General features: G+C 41.6%; 1 protein-coding gene across 2 annotated transcripts in view; it reads left to right on the top strand.

Annotated features, from left to right (window-relative positions):
* The window catches only part of LOC121550903 (carboxy-terminal domain RNA polymerase II polypeptide A small phosphatase 1), a 75,887-nt gene that overhangs the window by 23,838 nt on the left and 28,182 nt on the right, over positions 1 to 23,867 (top strand). For both annotated transcript variants that reach the window (XM_041863351.1, XM_041863344.1), the window contains 3 exons: positions 19,182 to 19,238; positions 21,767 to 21,859; positions 22,278 to 22,463. In XM_041863351.1, the coding sequence (XP_041719285.1) occupies positions 19,182 to 19,238; positions 21,767 to 21,859; positions 22,278 to 22,463 (336 nt within the window). The remainder of the gene's footprint in view (positions 1 to 19,181; positions 19,239 to 21,766; positions 21,860 to 22,277; positions 22,464 to 23,867) is intronic.

Below are 23,867 nucleotides of genomic sequence, written 5' to 3' on the forward strand. Positions count from 1 at the left end.
TAGTGACGTATTGCAAACAGGATGCATGTTTTGGAATATTTTTATTCTGTACAGGCTTCCTTATTTTCAATCTGTCATTTAGGTTAGTATTGTGGAGTAACTACAATCTTGTTGATCCATTCTCAGTTTTCTCCTATTGCAGTAAACTCTGTAACTGTTTCAAAGTCAACATTGTCCTCATGGTGAAATCCCTGAGCAGTTTCCTTCCTCTCCAGCAACTGAGTTAGAAAGGACGCCTGTATCTTTGTGGTGATTGGGTGTATTGATACCATCCAAAGTGTAATTAATAACTTTACCGTGCTAAAAGGTATACTCAATATGTGCTTTTAGAACATTTTTCCCATCTACAAATAGGTGCCCTTCTTTGTGAGGCATTGGTAAACCTTCCTGGTCTTTGTGGTTGAATCTGTGTTTGGAATTCACTGCTCGACTGAGGTACCTTAGATACAGTGAGGGAAAAAAAGTATTTGATCCCCTGCTGATTTTGTACGTTTGCCCACTGACAAAGAAATGATCAGTCTATAATTTTAATGGTAGGTTTATTTGAACAGTGAGAGACAGAATAACAACAAAATAATCCAGAAAAACGCATGTCAAAAATGTTATGAATTGATTTGCATTTTAATGAGGGAAATAAGTATTTGACCCCCTCTCAATCAGAAAGATTTCTGGATCCCAGGTGTCTTTTATACAGGTAACGAGCTGAGATTAGGAGCACAGTCTTAAAGGGAGTGCTCCTAAATAGCTTGTTACCTGTATAAAAGACACCTGTCCACAGAAGCAATCAATCAATCAGATTCCAAACTCTCCACCATGGCCAAGACCAAAAAGCTCTCCAAGGATGTCAGGGACAAGATTGTAGACCTACACAAGGCTGGAATGGGCTACAAGACCATCGCCAAGCAGCTTGGTGAGAAGGTGACAACAGTTTGTGCGATTATTCGCAAATGGAAGAAACACAAAAGACCTGTCAATCTCCCTCGACCTGGGGCTCCATGCAAGATCTCACCTCGTGGAGTTACAATGATCATGAGAACGGTGAGGAATCAGCCCAGAACTACACGGGAGGATATTGACAATGATCTCAAGGCAGCTGGGACCATAGTCACCAAGAAAACAATTGGTAACACACTATGCCGTGAAGGACTGAAATCGTGCAGCGCCCGCAAGGTCCCCCTGCTCATGAAAGCACATATACAGGCCCGTCTGAAGTTTGCCAATGAACATCTGAATGATTCAGAGGAGAACTGGCTGAAAGTGTTGTGGTCGGATGAGACCAAAATTGAGCTCTTTGACATCAACTCAACTCGCCGTGTTTGGAGGAGGAGGAATGCTGCCTATGACCCCAAGAACACCATCCCCAACGTCAAACATGGAGGTGGAAACATTATACTTTGGGGGTGTTTTTCTGCTAAGGGGACAGGACAACTTCACTACATCAAAGGGACGATGGACAGGGCCATGTACCGTCAAATCTTGGTTGAGAACCTCCTTCCCTCAGCCAGGGCATTGAAAATGGGTCGTGGATGGGTATTCCAGCATGACAATGACCCAAAACACACGGCCAAGGCAACAAAGGAGTGGCTCAAGAAGAAGCACATTTAAGGTCCTGGAGTGGCCTAGCCAGTCTCCAGACCTTAATCCCATAGAAAATCTGTGGAGGGAGCTGAAGGTTCGAGTTGCCAAACGTCAGCCTCGAAACCTTAATGACTTGGAGAAGATCTGCAAAGAGGAGTGGGACAAAATCCGGGTGTGTTCGTAAATTTAATCTGGAGTGCCAGAGTGTGCTCTTGGCATTCGTAAACTCAGTTGTCAGATTGGCCTTTCGTAAATTCGGCACGTTCAGAGTGTACACTAGACGCTCTGGCCGAAAAGTAGTGTTGATCCGAGCGTTCTGACCTAACAACAGCAGTCAAGCAACATTCTATTGAAATAGTTACAATGAACCATAATCCCAACTCATAACGTTACTACCCTGCATGAATCTGCAGGTAGCTAACCAACCAGGTTCAATGTTAGCTAGCTAACATTAGGCTATAACTAGCAATGCAAATGACTCTGAGATACAAATAATATTACTACACAGATCATACATGTAACGTTAGGTAGCTAGCCAGCCAGCTAACGTTAGCTAGCGAGCTAACAGTACACTTTAACTTGAAATGAAAACGACAATATTAGAAACATGTAATATCTGAAAATGTTGCTAGCTAGACTCTCTTACCCGTATACATGGATGGATGCTTCTCCCTCTCTGTCATGGATGCCATGGTTGCCGTTAGTTTGAAGATGTAATCCGGAGACAGGTGTTTTATACAACAGCCTTCTGTGTGTTCTCTTTTCGACTCCGTCTGCATATTTGCAATCTAACGCCAGAATTTTCTCCATCTCCTTAGCTATCATATTCTAATTTCACTGATTTCAAAACTCTGTCCTCCAGAAAGTGGAGAGCAACACTTAAGCAGTTCTACTACGTGATATCTTTCAAGAAAGCCTCGTTAGAAAGGATTACCTACACATACTGACCAGCTCATATTATAGACAGAGGCATGCTAAATGGCAGACCAATCCGAACTCGTCTCTCGGCATGTCCAACCCACTCATTATCTCAGCCAATCATGGCTAGCAGGAAGGTTGCTGTCTTTTTCCGTGGCTAAACCAACTAGGCTCGTAATTTAACAATTGTATTACTATTTACACATGGCACACAAGTTTGTTATTAAGGCACATGAAAGTTCACATGTTCCAGAAGGCATTTCTGCAAAAAAACGTATTTAGATTTTTAAAAAGATTTTACTTCAAATGCCGCTCCTGTGAAGTAGTGACGTGCGACATACGCCTGGTTTCCTGAAACAAGTCACATATCATATGGTCCTGTGTAGCTCAGTTGGTAGAGCATGGCGCTTGCAACGCCAGGGTTGTGGGTTCGATTCCCACGGGGGGCCAGTATGAAAATGTATGCACTCACTAACTGTAAATCACTCTGGATAAGAGCGTCTGCTAAATGACTAAAATGTAAAATATCAATGCATTATCTAAATTGCGGCTGCGAATCCACCATAGAAATTGAAAAATATAAGCTCTGTTAATATGGATAGCTTATTGAATGGTTTGAAGCGTGTATTGAAGCAATGGACAAGTTCGTTTTGCATTAGGATAAATGGAATGGTCGAAAACTATCCTATTAGCCAACGTTCAATCTTTTGAGAATAAAATTGACGATTTAAGATTACGGTTATCCTACCAACGGGACATTAAAAACTGTAATATCTTATGTTTCACGGAGTCGTGGCTGAACGACAACAATGACAACATTCAGCTAGCAGGCTATACGCTACATCGGCAGGACAGAACGTCTGACTCTGGTAAGACAAGGGGCGGCGGTCTGTGTATATTTGTAAACAACAGCTGGTGCACAAAATCAAATACTAAGGAAGTCTCGAGGTTTTGCTCGCCTGAGGTAGAGTATCTTATGATAAGCTGTAGACCACACTATTTACCAAGAGAGTTTTCATCTATATTTTTCATAGCTGTCTATTTACCACCACAAACCAATGCTGGCATTAAGATTGCACTGAATGAGTTGTACAAGGCCATTAATCAACAGGAAAACGCTCATCCAGATGCAGCGCTCCTAGTAGCCGGGGACTTTAATGCAGGGAAACTTAAATCCGTTCTACCTCATTTCTACCAGCATGTTAAATGTGCAACCAGAGGGAAAAAAACTCTAGACCACCTTTACTCCACACACAGAGACGCATACAAAGCTCTCCCTCGCCCTCCATTTGGCAAATCTGACCATAACTCTATCCTCCTGATTCCTGCTTATAAGCAAAAACTGAAGCAGGAAGCACCAGTGATTCGGCTAATAAAAAAGTGGTCAGATGACGCAGATGCTAAGCTACAGGACTGTTTTGCTAGCACAGACTGGAACATGTTCCGGGATTCTTCAGACAGCATTGAGGAGTACACCACATCAGTCACTGGCTTCATCAATAAGTGCATCGATGATGTCGTCCCCACAGTGACCGTACGTACATACCCCAACCAGAAGCCATGGATTACAGGAAACATCCGCACTGAGCTAAAGGGTAGAGCTGCCGCTTTCAAGGAACGGGACTCTAACCCGGACGCTTATAAGAAATCCCGCTATGACCTCCGACGAACCATCAAACAGGCAAAGAGTCAATACAGGTCTAAGATTGAATCATACTACACTGGCTCTGACGCTCGTCGGATGTGGCAGGGCTTGAAAACTATTACAGACTACAAAGGGAAGCACAGCCGCGAGCTGCCCAGTGACACAAGCCTACCAGACGAGCTAAACCACTTCTATGCTCGCTTCGAGGCAAGCAACACTGAAGCATGCATGAGAGCACCAGCTGTTCCGGACGACTATGTGATCACGCTCTCCGTAGCCGATGTGAGTAAGACTTTTAAGCAGGTCAACATTCACAAGGCCGCAGGGCCAGACGGATTACCAGGACGTGTACTCCGAGCATGTGCTGACCAACTGGCAAGTGTCTTCACTGACATTTTCAACATGTCCCTGACTGAGTCTGTAATACCAACATGTTTCAAGCAGACCACCATAGTCCCCGTGCCCAATAACTCTAAGATAACCTGCCTAAATGACTACCGACCCGTAGCACTGACGTCTGTAGCCATGAAGTGCTTTGAAAGACTGGTCATGGCTCACATCAACAGCATAATCCCAGAAACCCTAGACCCACTCCAATTTGCATACCGCCCCAACAGATCCACAGATGATGCAATCTCTATCGCACTCCACACTGCCCTTTCCCACCTGGACAAGAGGAACACCTACGTGAGAATGCTATTCATTGACTACAGCTCAGCATTTAACACCATAGTGCCCTCTAAGCTCATCACTAAGCTAAGGATCCTGGGACTAAACACCTCCCTCTGCAACTGGATCCTGGACTTCCTGACGGGCCGCCCCCAGGTGGTAAGGGTAGGTAACAACACATCTGCCACACTGATCCTCAACACGGGGGCCCCTCAGGGGTGCGTGCTCAGTCCCCTCCTGTACTCTCTGTTCACCCATGACTGCATGGCCAGGCACGACTCCAACACCATCATTAAGTTTGCCGACGACACAACAGTGGTAGGCCTGATCACCGACAACGATGAGACAGCCTATAGGGAGGAGGTCAGAGATCTGGCCGTGTGGTGCCAGGACAACAACCTCTCCCTCAACGTGACCAAGACAAAGGAGATGATTGTGGACTACAGGAAAAAAAGAGGACTGAGCACGCCCCCATTCTCATCGACGGGGCTGTAGTGGAACAGGTTGAGAGCTTCAAGTTCCTTGGTGTCCACATCACCAACGAACTATCATGGTCCAAACACACCAAGACAGTCGTGAAGAGGGCACGACAAAGCCTATTCCCCCTCAGGAGACTAAAAAGATTTGGCATGGGTCCTCAGATCCTCAAAAAATTCTACAGCTGCACCATCGAGAGCATCCTGACTGGTTGCATCACCGCCTGGTATGGCAACTGCTTGGCCTCTGACCTCAAGGCACTACAGAGGGTAGTGCGTACGGCCCAGTACATCACTGGGGCAAAGCTCCCTGCCATCCAGGACCTCTATACCAGGCGGTGTCAGAGGAAGGCCCTCAAAATTGTCAAAGACTCCAGCCACCCTAGTCATAGACTGTTCTCTCTGCTACCGCACGGCAAGCGGTACCGGAGTGCCAAGTCTAGGTCCAAAAGACTTCTCAACAGCTTCTACCCCCAAGCCATAAGACTCCTGAACAGCTAATCATGGCTACCCGGACTATTTGCACTGCCCCCCCACCCCATCCTTTTTACGCTGCTGCTACTCTGTTAAGTATTTATGCATAGTCACTTTAACTCTACCCACATGTATATATTACCTCAACTACCTCAACTCGCCGGTGCCCCCGCACATTGACTATGCAACGGTACCCCCCTGTATATATAGCCTCCCTACTGTCACTTTATTTTACTGTATATACAGTGGGGGAAAAAAGTATTTAGTCAGCCACCAATTGTGCAAGTTCTCCCACTTAAAAAGATGAGAGAGGCCTGTAATTTTCATCATAGGTACACGTCAACTATGACAGACAAAAATAGAAAAAAAAATCCAGAAAATCACATTGTAGGATTTTTAATGAATTTATTGGCATATGATGGTGGAAAATAAGTATTTGGTCAATAACAAAAGTTTCTCAATACTTTGTTATATACCCTTTGTTGGCAATGACACAGGTCAAACGTTTTCTGTAAGTCTTCACAAGGTTTTCACACACTGTTGCTGGTATTTTGGCCCATTCCTCCATGCAGATCTCCTCTAGAGCAGTGATGTTTTGGGGCTGTCGCTGGGCAACACAGACTTTCAACTCCCCTCCAAATATTTTCTATGGGGTTGAGATCTGGAGACTGGCTAGGCCACTCCAGGACCTTGAAATGCTTCTTACGAAGCCACTCCTTCGTTGCCCGGGCGGTGTGTTTGGGATCATTGTCATGCTGAAAGACCCAGCCACGTTTCATCTTCAATGCCCTTGCTGATGGAAGGAGGGTTTCACTCAAAATCTCACGATACATGGCCCCATTCATTCTTTCCTTTACACGGATCAGTCGTCCTGGTCCCTTTGCAGAAAAACAGCCCCAAAGCATGATGTTTCCAACCCCATGCTTCACAGTAGGTATGGTGTTCTTTGGATGCAACTCAGCATTCTTTGTCCTCCAAACATGACGAGTTGAGTTTTTACCAAAAAGTTATATTTTGGTTTCATCTGACCATATGACATTCTCCCAATCCTCTTCTGGATCATCCAAATGCACTTCAGACGGGCCTGGACATGTACTGGCTTAAGCAGGGGGACACGTCTCGCACTGCAGGATTTGAGTCCCTGGCGGCGTAGTGTGTTACTGATGGTTGGCTTTGTTACTTTGGTCCCAGCTCTCAGCAGGTCATTCACTAGGTCCCCCCGTGTGGTTCTGGGATTTTTGCTCACCGTTCTTGTGATCATTTTGACCCCCACGGGGTGAGATCTTGCATGGAGCCCCAGATCGAGGGGAGATTATCAGTGGTCTTATATGTCTTCCATTTCCTAATAATTGCTCCTACAGTTGATTTCTTCAAACCAAGCTGCTTACCTGTTGCAGATTCAGTCTTCCCAGCCTGGTGCAGGTCTACAATTTTGTTTTTGGTGTCCTTTGACAGCTCTTTGGTCTTGGCCATTGTGAAGTTTGGAGTGTGACTGTTTGAGGTTGTGGACAGGTGTCTTTTATACTGATAACAAGTTCAAACAGGTGCCATTAATACAGGTAACGAGTGGAGGACAGAGGAGCCTCTTAAAGAAGAAGTTACAGGTCTGTGAGAGCCAGAAATCTTGCTTGTTTGTAGGTGACCAAATACTTATTTTCCACCATAATTTGCAAATAAATTCATTAAAAATCCTACAATGGGATTTTCTGGATTTTTTTCTCTCAATTTGTCTGTCATAGTTGACGTGTACCTATGATGAAAATTACAGGCCTCTCTCATCTTTTTAAGTGGGAGAACTTGCACAATTGGTGGCTGACTAAATACTTTTTTGCCCCACTGTATAGCCTCCCTACTGTCACTTTATTTTACTTCTGCTCTTTTTTTCTCAACACTTTTTTGTTGTTGTTTTATTCTTACTTTTTTGTTTAAAATAAATGCACTGTTGGTTAAGGGCTGTAAGTAAGCATTTCACTGTAATGTCTGCACCTGTTGTATTCGGCGCATGTGACCAATAAAATTTGATTTGATTTGATTTGAACTAGCAAACCCTGCACACCCGGGCCATGCAAAACGAATTTGCCTAAAACGTTAGTGGTCAAAACCATTAATCTTGGGGCGACGGGTGGAACGGGGTTCTAAAATGCAATCATATCACGCAATTTTAAAATTTATAAAATTGTCATAAAAACAAAAAATGCAGACTAGCTGACAAATTATCCAGTGGATGAAAAAAGGGGAGGTGGTAAAAAAGCAAAAACATTAGTTTGCACCCCCTATTTTTAATTTGCTACATGGCAAGGTGGCCAAGTGTAAGGTCGTCACTAGTTAACACAGCCACAAAGTAATAAACTTAGTTTATTTCAAAATGTTTCTCTTCTTAAAATGTTAAATCTAACTGACACCTTAACCCTAACCTTAACCACACTGCTAACCGTAGCCTAACCTTAACTTTAGACGAAAAAGCTCATTTTTGTTTTCATGAATTTGTACGATATAGCCAATTTGAACTTTGTGGCTGTTTTATCTAGTTGAAACCCAAGTGTAGGCTACAGAGAAAAGTTGTTTGGCTCTCAGACGACTCGCGAATAGAAATAACTTTGCAGCAGGTGATTCTGATTAATAAACATTGCCATTTTGGTGGGTGGTAACATTGAAATAAAACCCAGCCCTTAAAACGTAATCTCACTGAAACATCTGATGTCACTCATTTGGATTTGGCACGTCAAGCCAAAATATATCATAATTTGACTAGAAATTATGACCTATTGACTTACATTGTTGTGCAACATCATGGGTAAGCTCTGGCCATCGTCTTTCAGCTCGAAAAGGTAGATTTCTACTGGTGTGGGCGTTTAAAAAAATATGTTTTTCCCACACTCCCTGTCGTTCCAGGGATGTAGCTCAGTTGGTAGAGCATGGCGTTTGCAACGACAGGGTTGTGGGTTCAATTCCCACGGGGGGCCAGTGTGAAAAAATAAAAAATTAAAATAAAATAATGTATGCACTCACTAACTGTAAGTCGCTCTGGATAAGAGCGTCTGCTAAATGACTAAAATGTAAATGTAAATGTTCCGCCATCCCTGAATAATTTGTGCAGGTAGCCTACATGAGCCTTTTGAAGTTTGACATTCAGATGAAAACATCATGACTGGTTGTGTTTATGCCATATTAAAAGGTAGGCTAATACATGTTAAAAGCTAAACAATACATCTTTACTGTTAGGCCCATAGAGATCCTATTAAATTAATAGGGATTCTATATGTAATTCCATGATTTATTTTAAGCGCATGCACACATAGGAGGTCCAGGTACCGGGAATAAATTAAATCTACTTTCACTCCTGAATCTACTAGAATACCGAAACAAGGTTGGAAAACTTAATACCCTTCAATAATCTCCAATGACATTTATTTATAATGTCTCTGAATTAATATTTTGATATATAAATATAATGATATGTTTGTATATGAGGTATATATGACCTCATTGATTTACTGTGCTCTCTACAGTAAGCAGAGGAAGTGCACTTTACCCAGGAAGCCTTGTAGGATAAGCTTTTTATTTACGAGGGACTTCAGTTTTGCATCAACCCTGTGCTCAACCCTATGCTCACTGACCTGCATGTTGGGTGGCTACGGTCATGCTAGTGGTGTGGAGTAAGAAATGGGACATTAAAAATGGGACATTATGAATCACTGACATCTGTTAAATGGACTTGAAATGATTTAGCTATCTGTGCATGTGAACCAATGAGCATGAGGTAGCTAGTTATGTTAACAAGTCTGGTGTCCTGGTAGAACTTTCAGAGAGCAAAAGCAAGTGTCTCTCAAAATTAGCTAGCATCAAATTCTGACTTGGTGTCAGACGTGGCATGGAGTCAATAAACATTTTAAATTAGCTACACTTGTTGTCAAGGTAAACATTGAAAGCATTCCAACTGGTCACATGTGCATTGCAAAAAACCCATGCAGATACTGTAACTGTATGTAAGTATGTAGTGCAAAAGGGGCATGTCCAGCCATATAGTTTGCTAGGCTCAACACTTTATTACTTCATAGATTATGAATTTAGCTGTCCTACATAGCACATACTCGTGAATAACCTAACATTTGAGAGACATATTTTAGGTAACAGACCCATCTAAAAAAAATCTAACATTTATGGATGTTGTGAGATACAGTATATTTCAGTGACTCAAATTGAAACATGATGGACCTTTATCTTTACTTGACAGTCTTTACAAGCTTGTAAAGTACATCTTTAAAAATACTTCATTTAAACATCTCTTTCTTACTTAAAAGCTGCAATATGTAACTTTTTGGGCAACCCAACGAAATCCACATAGAAATTTAAGTTATAGATTTGTCATTGAAAGCAAGTCTAAGAAGCGGCAGATCTGTTCTATTTGCGATATTTTTATGCTTTCTGTTCTGTTTGTTTTTTGCATATTTTTACATTCAGTTTTGTACACCAGCTTCAAACAGCTGAAAATATAATATTTTGGGTTATTTAACAGTAGAACCGCCTGGCCTATCAGCCTATAAGTACCCGCTAGAGAACGTTGCCGAGCGTTCATTTTAGCATATGCATCAGATGCATATCAACCCGCAAGGTGCAGCAAGCATGAGCACCAACACTTGATAAATAGTACATAAACTATAACATTTTAAAGGATTAATTGCATGAATAAATATTTGTGGAATATATCAATAAAAAAAAATTATTTGCTGTATTCCTAAACAAAAGCACCAATGCATGAACAATTGTAAAGGATGAACTGCATTAATAAATAGCATTTTTTTATTTTATTATGTTCGTTTTTGCTTTGTAGCCAGAGCAATGTTCCTCACGAGTGGTGATGTGCTGAATGCATGGACAGCACGGATATTCTTGGAAACAGTGACATTTGGAAATAGAGCTGCACCTCTTGAATTATGAGAGTTATTTGACAAAGGTAAATGTAATAGAAACTGCAGAATATGCTCTTTCTGATACTATATACAAATCTAAACGTTTTACCTGCATGTGACTCTGAAGGAGGATTTGATGAAGTGATGATCCTTTCCCTGCATGTACATTTTGACAACTGATAGGCCTAATATTGTCACTCATCAGATTATTGTCAATGTAATCTTGTCTATAGGCTAACTCTTATTATGTGTGAAATTAGATTTGCTATAGTTTAGGTGTAGATGTGCCAGCTGTGCAGGCTAACTGGCATCAATTGTTTCCCGCTCATCAAGTTGGATGGAGTCAAGGATATGTTTGCATTATTCTAAAGGCCTACTGCAACACAGCATGATTTAATTTCCCTTACAATACATTTGATTAGTAATAGAGTTACAGTAAATAAAACAGTCCTGTAACAGTTTCTTTTTACAAAGTAAAACGTAAAAGAGAGTGGTATCAACCCGCAAGGCGCGCGGTCAAATTATTAACATGAGCGCCAATGCTGATAAATGTGACCGACTTCCTCGTTTCGGTCTTATGTAGCAAATTTTGAAATTGTGTTTTTTACATTGGATTAAAGTAGAGACTCAGAGCTAGAAATGTGTATATGATATACTGCAGTTGAGGAACAATGGGAAAGTAATTCTGCTTTGAAAGTTGATAAACTTGTAACCCCACTTTTGAGAAAATGGCCCTTGAATGTTTTGGTACACCTACTGGTGAGCTCTTCTTTGTCTACACCCATTCAGCATCTTTCACACCCTCTTAAGCCTTAGCCCCACCTATCTCTTTAGGGATTCACATGTGAGTTTATTTGTCACATGCACAGGATACAGAAGGTGTAAACAGTACATTGAAGTGGTTACTTGCGTAGTGGCAATATCAATAACAGAAAGTGTCCAGATATTAATATTAGATGACGCTTACCCGACATGCTTGTCTAAATTGATGGGTCGGAAATGCTATAACCACCCCCCAGCCACATCTATCTAAGTGGATCGGCCACTAATGTCTAGACATGTACACATGTTAATGAAATACAATAGATGGCTGTAATCACCCCCAGACACACCTGGCTAATTTGATGGGTCACGTAATAATGTGGCCGAAGTGGAGTCTTGTGTTTAGACATGCAGCTAGCTAGCTAAACAATGAACCGGCATAATCCCAACTCATACTACTGCCAATACAAATATTGTCATAGCTCTAGCATGAATCTGCAGGTAGCTAAAGCTATCACACTAGTAGGTAAATGTTAGCTAGCTAACATTAGGCTATAACTAGCAATGCAAATGGTTTTCTGATTCAAATAATATTACTGTACACAGATCATACACGTAACGTTAGCTAGCGAGCCAGCAAGCTAACGCTTGCTAGCTAACTAACAGTACGCTTTAACTTGCACTAAAAACGACTTTCTGACAAAATTAGAAACTTAGATCTGAAAATGTAGCTAGACTTTTACCTGTATACATAGATGAACACTTCACGGCAGACTGAAACCATTTAACTTAGTTTTGTTTATAGCTAGAGTGAGGGAAAAATGTATTTGATCCCCTGCTGATTTTGTACGTTTGCCCACTGACAAAGAAATGATCAGTCTATAATTTTAATGGTAGGTTTATTTGAACAGTGAGAGACAGAATAACAACAAAAAAAGCTGAGCAGCTGGGACGATAGTCACCAAGAAAACAATTGGTTACACACTACGCCGTGAAGGACACTCTTAAAGGGAGTGCTCCTAATGTCAGTTTGTTACCTGTATAAAAGACACCTGTCCACAGAAGCAATCAATCAATCAGATTCCAAACTCTCCACCATGGCTAAGACCAAAGAGCTCTCCAAGCATGTCAGGGACAAGATTGTAGACCTACACAAGGCTGGAATGGGCTACAAGACCATCGCCAAGCAGCTTGGTGAGAAGGTGACAACAGTTGGTGCGATCAAAGCAGCTGGGACGATAGTCACCAAGAAAACAATTGGTAACACACTACGCCGTGAAGGACTGACATCATGTAGCGCCCGCAAGGTCCCCCTGCTCAAGAAAGCACATATACAGGCCCGTCTGAAGTTTGTCAATGAACATCTGAATGATTCAGAGGAGAACTGGGTGAAAGTGTTGTGGTCAGACGAGACCAAAATCAAGCTATTTGGCATCAACTCAACTCGCCGTGTTTGTGGAGGAGGAGGAAACAAAATCCCTCCTGAGATGTGTGCAAACCTGGTGGCCAACCTCAAGAAACGTCTGTTTTGGGTTTTTCCACCAAGTACTAAGTCATGTTTTGCAGAGGGGTCAAATACTTATTTCCCCCATTAAAATGCAAATCAATTCATAACATTTTTGACATGCGTTTTTCTGGATTTTTGTTTGTTATTCTGTCTCTCACTGTTCAAATAAACCTACCATTAACATTATAGACTGATCATGTCTTTGTCAGTGGCAAACATACTAAATCAGCAGGGGATCAAATACTTTTTTCCCTCACTGTATGCACATGATGGCATATTGCATTAGCATTCATGACAATTTTTTGCCAATTTAAAATGTTTTCTTTCCATGCTAGCACTCGTAACAACATAACTTGGTGAACTACAACAAGAGAATAGATTTCAGGCATTCACAGCTTACATTTTTTTATGCATTTTGTCTTATTTCACTGTTAAATGAACCTTGCATTGTTATACACAGATGCCATTTTTGTAAATTTGACATTTATCTCAGGTGGGTCTAAAGGGTACAGTAGCACAAAAAGCACTACCTCAATACAGAATGAAAATTACAATAAAGCAATATTGTTCAATATGATCAATACTAACTTAGCATAATATTGTAATCTATAGTGTATATTTATAACCCAAATCATTGGTTTCCAAATATTTTATTAGTAGACTTTGCTATTCTGTCTTTTTCACCATAAATCACTGCTGTTCCAATTAAGCCCAGTATGCTCCTATTAAGCCCGGTTTGCATTGAAACACATGGGGATATGATGATATCCATGTGATGATATCCATACTATTCAATGAACATGAGCATATGTTTTCTGTTCAGATTTAAGTTGATTAAAACACACAACTACAGTTATAATGGCGCCGGAGGAGATGGCTGCCATTTTACAGGATCCTAACCAATTGTGCTGGATATCAGAACAGCAATTACTCACCTTGAACTGGATGAAGATTCTTTCTTTAGCGAGTCGGACACGAAAGATTTACGACAGATAACGGACCAGGCCCAAATCCCCATCATTCGCATGATGAAAAGACACCGATACAGGGGACGCAGGTCCGGGTGCCTTGTGAGAATTCGTCGGCGAGTGGGTAACCCACCTCTACCATCCGTCCTATTGGCCAACGTGCAATCATTGGAGAATAAACTGGATGAGCTCCATTCAAGACTATCCTACCAACGGGACATTAAAAACCGTAATATCTTATGTTTCACCGAGTCGTGGCTGAACAACGACATGGATAATATACAGTTGGCTGGGTTTTCCGTGCATCGGCAAGACAGAACTGCTGCCTCTGGTAAGACAAGGGGTGGCGGTCTGTGTCTATTTGTCAATAACAGCTGGTGCACGAAATCTAATATTAAGGAAGTCTCTAGGTTTTGCTCGCCTGAGGTAGAGTATCTCATGATAAGCTGTTTACCACACTATTTACCAAGAGAGTTTTCATCTATATATATCGTAGCTGTCTATTTACCACCACAAACCGATGCTGGCACTAAGACCACACTCAACGAGCTGTATAAGGCCATAAGCAAACAAGAAAATGCTCATCCAGATGCGGTGCTCCTAGTGGCCGGGGACTTTAATGGAGGGAAACTTAAATCCATTTTACCAGCATGTTACGTGTGCAACCAGAGGAAAAAAAACTCTAAACCATCTTTACTCCACAAACAGAGATGAGTACAAAGCTCTCCCTCGCCCTCCATTTGGCAAATCTGACCATAATTATATCCTCCTGATTCCTGCTTACAAGCAAAAACTAAAGCAGGAAGTACCAGTGACTCGCTCAATACAGAAGTGGTCAGATGATGCAGATGCTAAACTACAGGACTGTTTTGCTAGCACAGACTGGAATATGTTCCGGGACTCATCCGATGGCATTTAGGAGTACACCACGTCAGTCAGCGGCTTCATCAATAAGTGCATCGATGACACTGCCGCTTTCAAGGAGTGGGACTCTAACCCGGACGCTTATAAGAAATCCCACTCTGGCCTCAGATGAACCATCAAACAGGCAAAAGTAAATACAGGACTAAGATTTAATCCTACTACAACGGCTCCAACGCTCGTCGGATGTGTCAGGGCTTGCAAACTATTACGGACTACAAAGTGAAGCCCAGCCGCGAGCTGCCCAGTGGCATGAGCCTACCAGACGAGCTAAATGACTTCTATGTGCGCTTGAAGGCAAGCAACACTGAAGCATGCTTGAGAGGACCAGCTGTTCCGGATGACTGTGTGATCACGCTCACCGTAGCTGATGTGAGTAAGACCTTTAAACAAGTCAACATTCACAAGGCCGCAGTGCCAGACGGATTACCAGGAGGTGTACTCCGAGCATGTGCTGACCAACTGGCAAGTGTCTTCACTGATATTTTCAACCTCTCCCTGACCGAGTCTGTAATACCTACATGTTCCTCCCGAGTGGCGCAGTGGTCTAAAGCTGTGCCACTAGAGATCCTGGTTTGAATCCAGGCTCTGTCGTAGCAGGCCGCGACCGGGAGACCCACGGGGCGGCGCACAATTGGCCCAGCATCGTCCAGGGTAGGGGAGGGAATGGCCGGCAGGGATGTAGCTCACTGGGGGCCAGTATGAAAAAAATAATAATAATGTATGCACTCACTAACTGTAAGTCGCTCTGGATAAGAGTGTCTGCTAAATGAATAAAATGTAAAAAATGTAATGTTTCAAGCAGACCACCATAGTCCCTGTGCCCAAGAACAGCAAGGTAACCTGCCTAAATGACTACCGACCAGTAGCACTCACGTCTGTAGCCATGAAGTGATTTGAAAGGCTGGTCATGGCTCACATCAACACAATCGTCCCAGAAAACCTAGACCCACTCCGATTAACATACTGCCCCAACAGATCCACAGATGACACAATCTCTATTGCACTCAACACTGCCCTTTCCCACCTGGACAAAAGGAACACCTACGTGAGAATGCTACAGCTCAGCGTTCAACACCATACTGCCCTCAAAGCTCATCACTAAGCTAAGGACCCTGGGACTAAACACCTCCTTCTGCAACTTGATCCTGGACTTCCTGACGGACCGCCCCCAGGTGGAAAGTGTAGGCAACAACACATCTGCCACGCTGATCCTCAACACGGGGGCCCCTCAAGGGTGCATGCTTAGTCCCCTCCTGTACTCCCTGTTCACTCATGACTGCGTGGCCAAGCACGACTCCAACACCATCATTAAGTTTGCAGTGGATGACACAACGGTGGTAGGCCTGATCACCAACAACGAAGAGACAGCCTATAGGGAGGAGGTCAGAGACCTGGTGTGGTGCCAGGACAAGAACTTTTCCCTCAACGTGTGGTGCCAGGACAACAACCTCTTCCTCAACGTGATCAAGACAAAGGAGATGATCGTGGACTACAGGAAAAGGAGGGCCGAGCACGCCCCCATTCTCATCGACGGGGCTGTAGTGGAGCAGGTTGAGAGCTTCAAGTTCCATGGTGTCCACATCACCAACAAACTATCATGGTCCAAACACACTAAGACAGTTGTGAAGAGGGCACGACAACGCCTATTCCCCCTCAGGAGACTGAAAATATTTGGTATAGGTCCCCAGGTCCTCAAAAAGTTATACAGCTATACCATCGAGAGCATCCTGACCGGTTGCATCACCGCCTGGAATGGCAACTGCTCGGCCTCCGACCGCAAGACACTACAGAGGGTAGTGCGTACGGCCCAGTACATCACTGGGGCCAAGCTTCCTGCTATCTAGGACCTCTATACCAGGCGGTGTCAGAGGAAGGTCCTAAAAATTGCCACAGACTCCAGTCACCCTGGTCATAGACTGTTCTTTCTGCTACCGCACGGCAAGCGGTACCGGAGCGCCAACTCTAGGTCCAAAAGGCTTGTTAACAGCTTCTACCCCCAAGCCATAAGACTGCTGATTAGATAATCAAATGGCTACGCGGACTATTTGCATTGACCCATGCCCCCCCTTTTTTTTTTTTTACACTGCTGCTTACTATCTGTGCATAGTCACTTTACCCCTACCTACATGTACATATTACCTCAATTACCTTGACTAACCTGTACCCCCGCACATTGACTCGGTACCAGTACTCCTTGTATATAGCCTCGTTATTGTTATTCTATTGTTGCTCGTTTATTTTCTACTTTAGTTTATTTATTAATATTTTCTTAACTCTTATTTTTCTTATGTGCATTGTTGGTTAAGGGCTTGTAAGTAAGCATTTCACGGTAAGGTCTACACCTGTTGTATTCAGCGCATGTGACAAATAAAATGTAATTTAATTTAATTTTATGCATATTATGCATCTAGCCATGGTGTCTTTACAAAGATTGGAAACAATTAGGAACAATTAGAAACCTCTGTACTCTCTCTAAGACGTTTGGAGTGGACAGGCAGTCGTTGATGCAAAGAGAGGAGAATACGATCAGGGTTGAGGGATATCAGGGATAGAAGACCTACAAGTCAAAAAAAAAAAAAAAAAAACATTGTAAAGTGGTTATCCCACTGGCTATAAGGTGAATGCACCAATTTGTAAGTCGCTCTGGATAAGAGTGTCTGCTAAATGACGTAAATGTAAATGTAAAGTGGTGGACAATAAGGCAAACAAATGAGGGACATGAAGATGACTATTGGGCAGTGGTGGAAAAAGTACCCAATTTTCATACTTGAATAAAAGTAAAACTGCCTTAATAGAAAATACTACTTGAGTAAAAGTCTAAAAGTATTTGGTTTTAAATATACTTATGTATCAAAAGTAAATGTAATTGCTAAAATATACTTCAGTATCAAAAGTAAAAGTATGAATCATTTAAAATTCCTTATATTAAGGAAACCAGACGGCACAATTTTCAAGTTTTTGTTATTTACGGATAGCCAGGGGCACACTCCAACACTCAGACATCATTTACAAATGAAGCATTTGTGTTTAGTGAGTCCGCCAGATCAGAGGCAGTAGGGATGACCAGGGTTGTTCTCTTGATAAGTGTGTGAATTGGACCATTTCTGTCCTGCTAAGCATTCAAAATGTAACAAGTACTTTTGGGTGTCAGGAGTAAAAAGTACATTATTTTCTTTAGGAATGTAGTGAAGTAAAAGTACAAGTTATTTTAAAATGTCTTCAGATAGGCTTTAGGAAGACAAGTTGAACTAATTAACAAGAATAACAATATAGCACATGTGAATCAGCTTTCAGATAATTAATTGAAGGTTGTGTGTGTTATAGACTTTGTTGCATGGCTTCTTATCCACAGTGTGGGTTCAGGTTTGTGTTCTAACCAAGCAATAACACACCTGATTCAACTAATCATGTCTTGATTGAAGTCTATGATTAGTTGATTAGTTGATTCAGGTGTGTGTACTGGTTGGCAAGAACAAAAGCCTAAGTCCACATTGATCTATGTGGATACGATTGGACAACCCCCTGTTATAAGTGCTACTTTGATGATGAATAGCAATGATCTGTTTATTTTAATAACTTTAGGGGAGATTAATATAATCACATGTTAAATAAGAAATGTCAGTTTGTACGTTTTGAACATTTGGAAATTAATTTAAATTGATTATTTAAGAGGGGGGCTTATTTGGAATACCCATGGGCTTAAAGGGTACACTCTGTACCCACTAAGCCCAGTCCGGACTTTTCACATATTTTATCAAATATTTTTTGTCTTATTAAAACAGTCATAAAACTTCACATGAGAGATTAATCTTTCATTTTATATTAACTTTTCTTACAAAAATTATGGCAGTATATGTTAGAAATGTCTAAACTCAGATTTTGGTGGGCTTAATAGGTACACTTACCCTAACGCTTCTTACGCTTCGAACACACCGACTGCATCATTACGTTTTGGTACACCAGAAGTACATTCATTTCTAATGGAACGCTGCGTTTGCCTTGCAGCATTGCTTTGCAGAGGCAGTTGCAGTGCGTTCTGTATGGTGCATACGTTGGATTTATCGAACGTATGCGTCAAACTGTATGTGTAAACGGGTTGACAGAAATGGTAGCAGAAGGTGAATGTTTAACTTTTGTTGCACACATATCTAGATGATGCTGCATACTATTTTGCGCAATGACGCAGTCGGTGTGTTCAAAGCTTTGGACTTGCTTTCAATGAGAATGACAGATCTATAACTCACATTTCTATGTACATTTGGTCGAATCGCCCAAAAAGTTACATATTGTAGCTTTAAGTAAATGGGTTCTGTACTTGATTCTTACATCATATGTTCTTGCTCTCAACAGCCATTGAACAACGCTGATTTTATAATTCCAGTGGAAATCGATGGAACAGTTCACCAGGTAAGCACGATTCATTTGAGTTTAAATTCTTAGCCTTTTTCACATGTTCTCTCCTTCATAGCACCACAATCGAAGCAACAGTAAAGTGGCCCTGACCTCAAATACAATTCTAGAATCTATTATCAGTGATATCCATGCTATGTTGGATGCCTCTCCTCAGTTTTGAAAGTGTTTCATTAGTTCCTACCAATGTTTATTCACCGGTGCTATAGCGCTAGTACGCTAGGCTAGCTACCTGACAGAGCATTGGCCTTCTCTGTTGACGGGTCCCAGCAGCCGGTGTCTATTTCTGTGGGCTGATGAAACAAGGATGTACTGACTGGCTTCTCAGAAATCACAGGGCCCATCAATCTCAGTCCCTAGAGCAGATTCTGCCCAGTCCATTGGAGATCACATCGGAGATTGCAGATACTGCTGCAGTTTTGCTTAGTGTAAAGGCTAACTCTGGTCAGAAGACAGAAGAACACTCCTGTTTTATACCCCAGGCCTGGGTCTGTTTCAAGTAATCCAGGATAGGCTTGTTTAAGCAGGGAGAGCCTATTCGGGATGACTTGGTTCAGGAACAAGGCCGATAGCGTCATGCTCTTTCAAGGAATAGATGTGAGCAGAACTGGAATGAAAGTTCTATATTGACAGGCATATCCTTCCATATACAGATAATAGGCTGCACCTGATTGACCATTCCACATGGACATTTAGGGTCATCTGGCATTTATGAAGTCTGATATGCTGTCAGAGGTGTTAACCTCTCTTTCAGTCTCTTTCAACGTCTCATTTTTATGTCCCAACCCATTAACCTCAATATCATCTGGCACCCCATAGCAGTAAAGCTGGACAAACAAGGCAAGGTGCAGCCAAAAGTGACAGATGGGGGGAGTAGGCACAACTCTCACTCCAAAAATTATTTAAGATCCTCTAAAGGAAAAAAGTATTGTTGTCTATCAACAATGACAAGCCACCGGGGTCTGACAACTTGGATGGAAAATTACTGAGGATAATATCGGACGATATTGCCACTCCTATTTGCCATATTTTCAATTTAAGCCTATTAGAATGTGTGTGCCCCCAGGCTTGGAGGGAAGCAAAAGTCATTCTGCTATCTAAAAATAGTAAAGCCCCCTTTACTGGCTCAAATAGCCGACCAATTAGCCTGTTACCAACCCTTAGTAAACTATTGGAAAAAATGGTGTTTGACCAGATACAATGCTATTTTACAGTAAACAAATTGACAACAAACTTTCAGCATGCTTATAGAGAAGGACATTCAACAAGTACAGCACTGACACAAATGACTGATGATTGACTGAGAGAAATTGATGATAAAAAGAGTATGGGGGCTGTTTTGTTAAACTTTAGTGCGGCTTTTGACATTATCGATCATAGTCTGCTGCTGGAAAAACGTATGTGTTATGGCTTTACTCCACCTGCTAGATTGTGGATACAGAGTTACCTGTCTAACAGAACACAGAGGGTGTTCTTTAATGGAAGCCTCTCCAATATAATCCAGGTAGAATCAGGAATTCCCCAGGACAGCTGTCTAGGCACATTACTTTTTTCAATCTTTACTAATGACATGCCACTGGCTTTGAGTAAAGCCAGAGTGTCTATGTATGCGGATGACTCAACACTATACATGTCAGCTACTACAGCGACTGAAATGACTGCAACACTTAACAAAGAGTTGCAGTTAGTTTCAGAGTGGGTGGCAAGGAATAAGTTAGTCCTAAATATTTCTAAAACTAAAAGCATTGTGTTTGGGACAAACCATTCACTAAACCATAAACATCAACTAAATCTTGTAATAAATAATGTGGAAATTGAGCAAGTTGAGGTGATGAAACTGCTTGGAGTAACCCTGGATTGTAAACTGTCATGGTCAAAGCATATTGATACAACAGTAGCTAAGATGGGCAGAAGTATGTCCATAATAAAGTGCTGCTCTACCTTCTTAACAGCACTATCAACAAGGCAGGTCCTACAGGCCCTAGTTTTGTCACACCTGGACTACTGTTCAGTCGTGTGGTCAGGTGCCACAAAAAAGGACTTAGGAAAATCCCCAAGTCCCCATGTCCAGAACAGATTATGGGAGGCGCACAGTACTACATAGAGCCATGACTGCATGGAACTCTATTCCACATCAAGTAACTGATGCAAGTAGTAAAATTAGATTTAAAAAACAGATTAGAAAACAACTTATGGAACAGCGGGGACTGTGAAGCAACACAAACATAGGCGCAGACACATGCATACACACACACGATAACATGCGCACTATATACACACGGATGTTTGTACTGTAGATATGTGGTAGTGGTGGAGTAGGGGCCTGAGGGCACACAGTGTGTCAGGCCCACAGTGTGTTGTGAAATCTGCCTTGGCAGCAGCTAATGGGGATCCATAATAAATACAAATGCAAATATTCAAAAAGTAGTTTAAAGCATTAACGTCTTGGGCAAAGAAAAAATAGAGTCAACTTTTTGTAAATATTCGGGAGTATTTCCCCATGTCTTGTGTTTCTATTACTTCAGGTGTATGTGTTGAAGCGACCCCATGTCGATGAGTATCTCAGAAGAATGGGGGAGTTGTTTGAGTGTGTTCTGTTCACTGCGAGTTTATCCAAGGTGAGATCACTTCACTGAATGCTACTGAATGCTGATTGACATAGCTACATTACAGGTTGAAAGGATCTAACATTTAGTCAACTACTAGGCTTAAAGGGAAGTTCAGGATTTAACAAGTTAGATGGTTCCTCATCCTGAAAGTATTCTATGGGCAAGGAAAAACTGTTTTCTTTAAACAGCCACTACAAATGTTAGCTAACTGAAGTCCGTGCTAGCTAACAATCAATGTAAGTGATGGGGGCATCTAAAATACTGAACTTCCCCTTTAAGAATGTGACACATGTTTGACATGTTATATTTACATTCTAATCTCTTATTCATACACACAAACTTCACCATAAATGTACATATGCATCACACACGCTTTATGTGACCTACCATCAGTGACAATGTTGTGTGTATTTTCCTTTTGTGCCAGTATGCTGATCCCGTCTCTGACCTGCTGGATAAATGGGGTGCCTTCCAACACCGTCTCTTCCGGGAGTCCTGTGTTTTCCACCGAGGAAACTATGTGAAAGACCTGAGTCGTCTGGGCAGGGACCTCAACAAGGTCATCATTGTGGACAACTCTCCAGCCTCCTACATCTTCCACTCTGATAATGCTGTATGTCATTCATAATTCTATCTACCAGTATACATTTACATTTTACATTTACATGTTTAGTCATTTAGCAGACGCTCTTATCCAGAGCGACTTACAGTTAGTGCATACATTATTTTTTTATTTTTCATATTGGCCCCTGTGGGAATCGAACCCACAACCCTGGCGTTGCAAACGCCATGCTCTACCAACTGAGCTACATCCCTGCCGGCCATTCCGTCCCCTACCCTGGGCCAATTGTGTGCCGCCCCATGGGTCTCCCGGTCGCGGCCGGCTACGACAGAGCCTGGATTTGAACCAGGATCTCTAGTGGCACAGTGGCCTTAGACCACTGCGCCACTCGGGAGTATACTATACTAAGCCCTCAATTCAATCAATTGCAGATAATGGTGAAACTGCACTGCAGGTTCTCTCAGTTATTGCTGTTGTATCAGAGGTGTTTAAGAGAAACTGACACTCTTAACTACTTTACAGAAATGAAACAAACAGATAATCATAGTTGTGGTTTATGCTTCAAATGTACTTTATAAGAGGTTTTACAAATAGTTTCTATTTGACTCAAAATTGTATTACATATAGTCCAGCATTGTTGGCAGCATTATATGGATGCAGTCAATGCATGACTAATATAATTCAGCAATAAATGACTACACTGCAAAAAAATTTAAAATTAAATAATGTTGATTCAACGTACAATTGTAAGGCAACCAGCTGCAATAGGATTGTGAGTTTATTCAGCAAAAATTTTATTGAGCAAACTCACAACAAAAATGTTGTTGAGCAAACTCACAATCCTATTGCAGCTGGATGTCTTACAATTGTATGTTGAATCAACATATATATTTTATTACAGTGTAAGTAGTTTAATAAATATATCTATCGGTTTGTAAATCACAGCTATAACATTGTTTGCTGCCTCGGGGCCATTCAGGTGATGCACTGTTTGTGTCATTTACTCAATATTATTTGACAGAAATGGCAGTGATTTGAGAATCTCTACACAATCAATTCAGCTAGTTAAAAAGGATAATGATCACAAGTATGTCGCTAATAGCTTATCTATTTATGTACAGTATACCTACAGTAGTTGTTTATAAAAATGTGCAGAAAATGTTGTGGTTACAAAAACACCTGTTAATTTTTTTATCGGAATAAAATATACAGTGGGGAAAAAAAGTATTTAGTCAGCCACCAATTGTGCAAGTTCTCCCACTTAAAAAGATGAGAGAGGCCTGTAATTTTCATCATAGGTACACGTCAACTATGACAGACAAAATGATACATAAAAATCCAGAAAATCACATTGTAGGATTTTTAATGAATTTATTTGCAAATTATGGTGCAAAATAAGTATTTGGTCAATAACAAAAGTTTTTCAATACTTTGTTATATACCCTTTGTTGGCAA

This window comes from Coregonus clupeaformis, chromosome 4, assembly GCF_020615455.1.
Source record: "Coregonus clupeaformis isolate EN_2021a chromosome 4, ASM2061545v1, whole genome shotgun sequence".
NCBI classification, from domain to species: domain Eukaryota; kingdom Metazoa; phylum Chordata; class Actinopteri; order Salmoniformes; family Salmonidae; genus Coregonus; species Coregonus clupeaformis.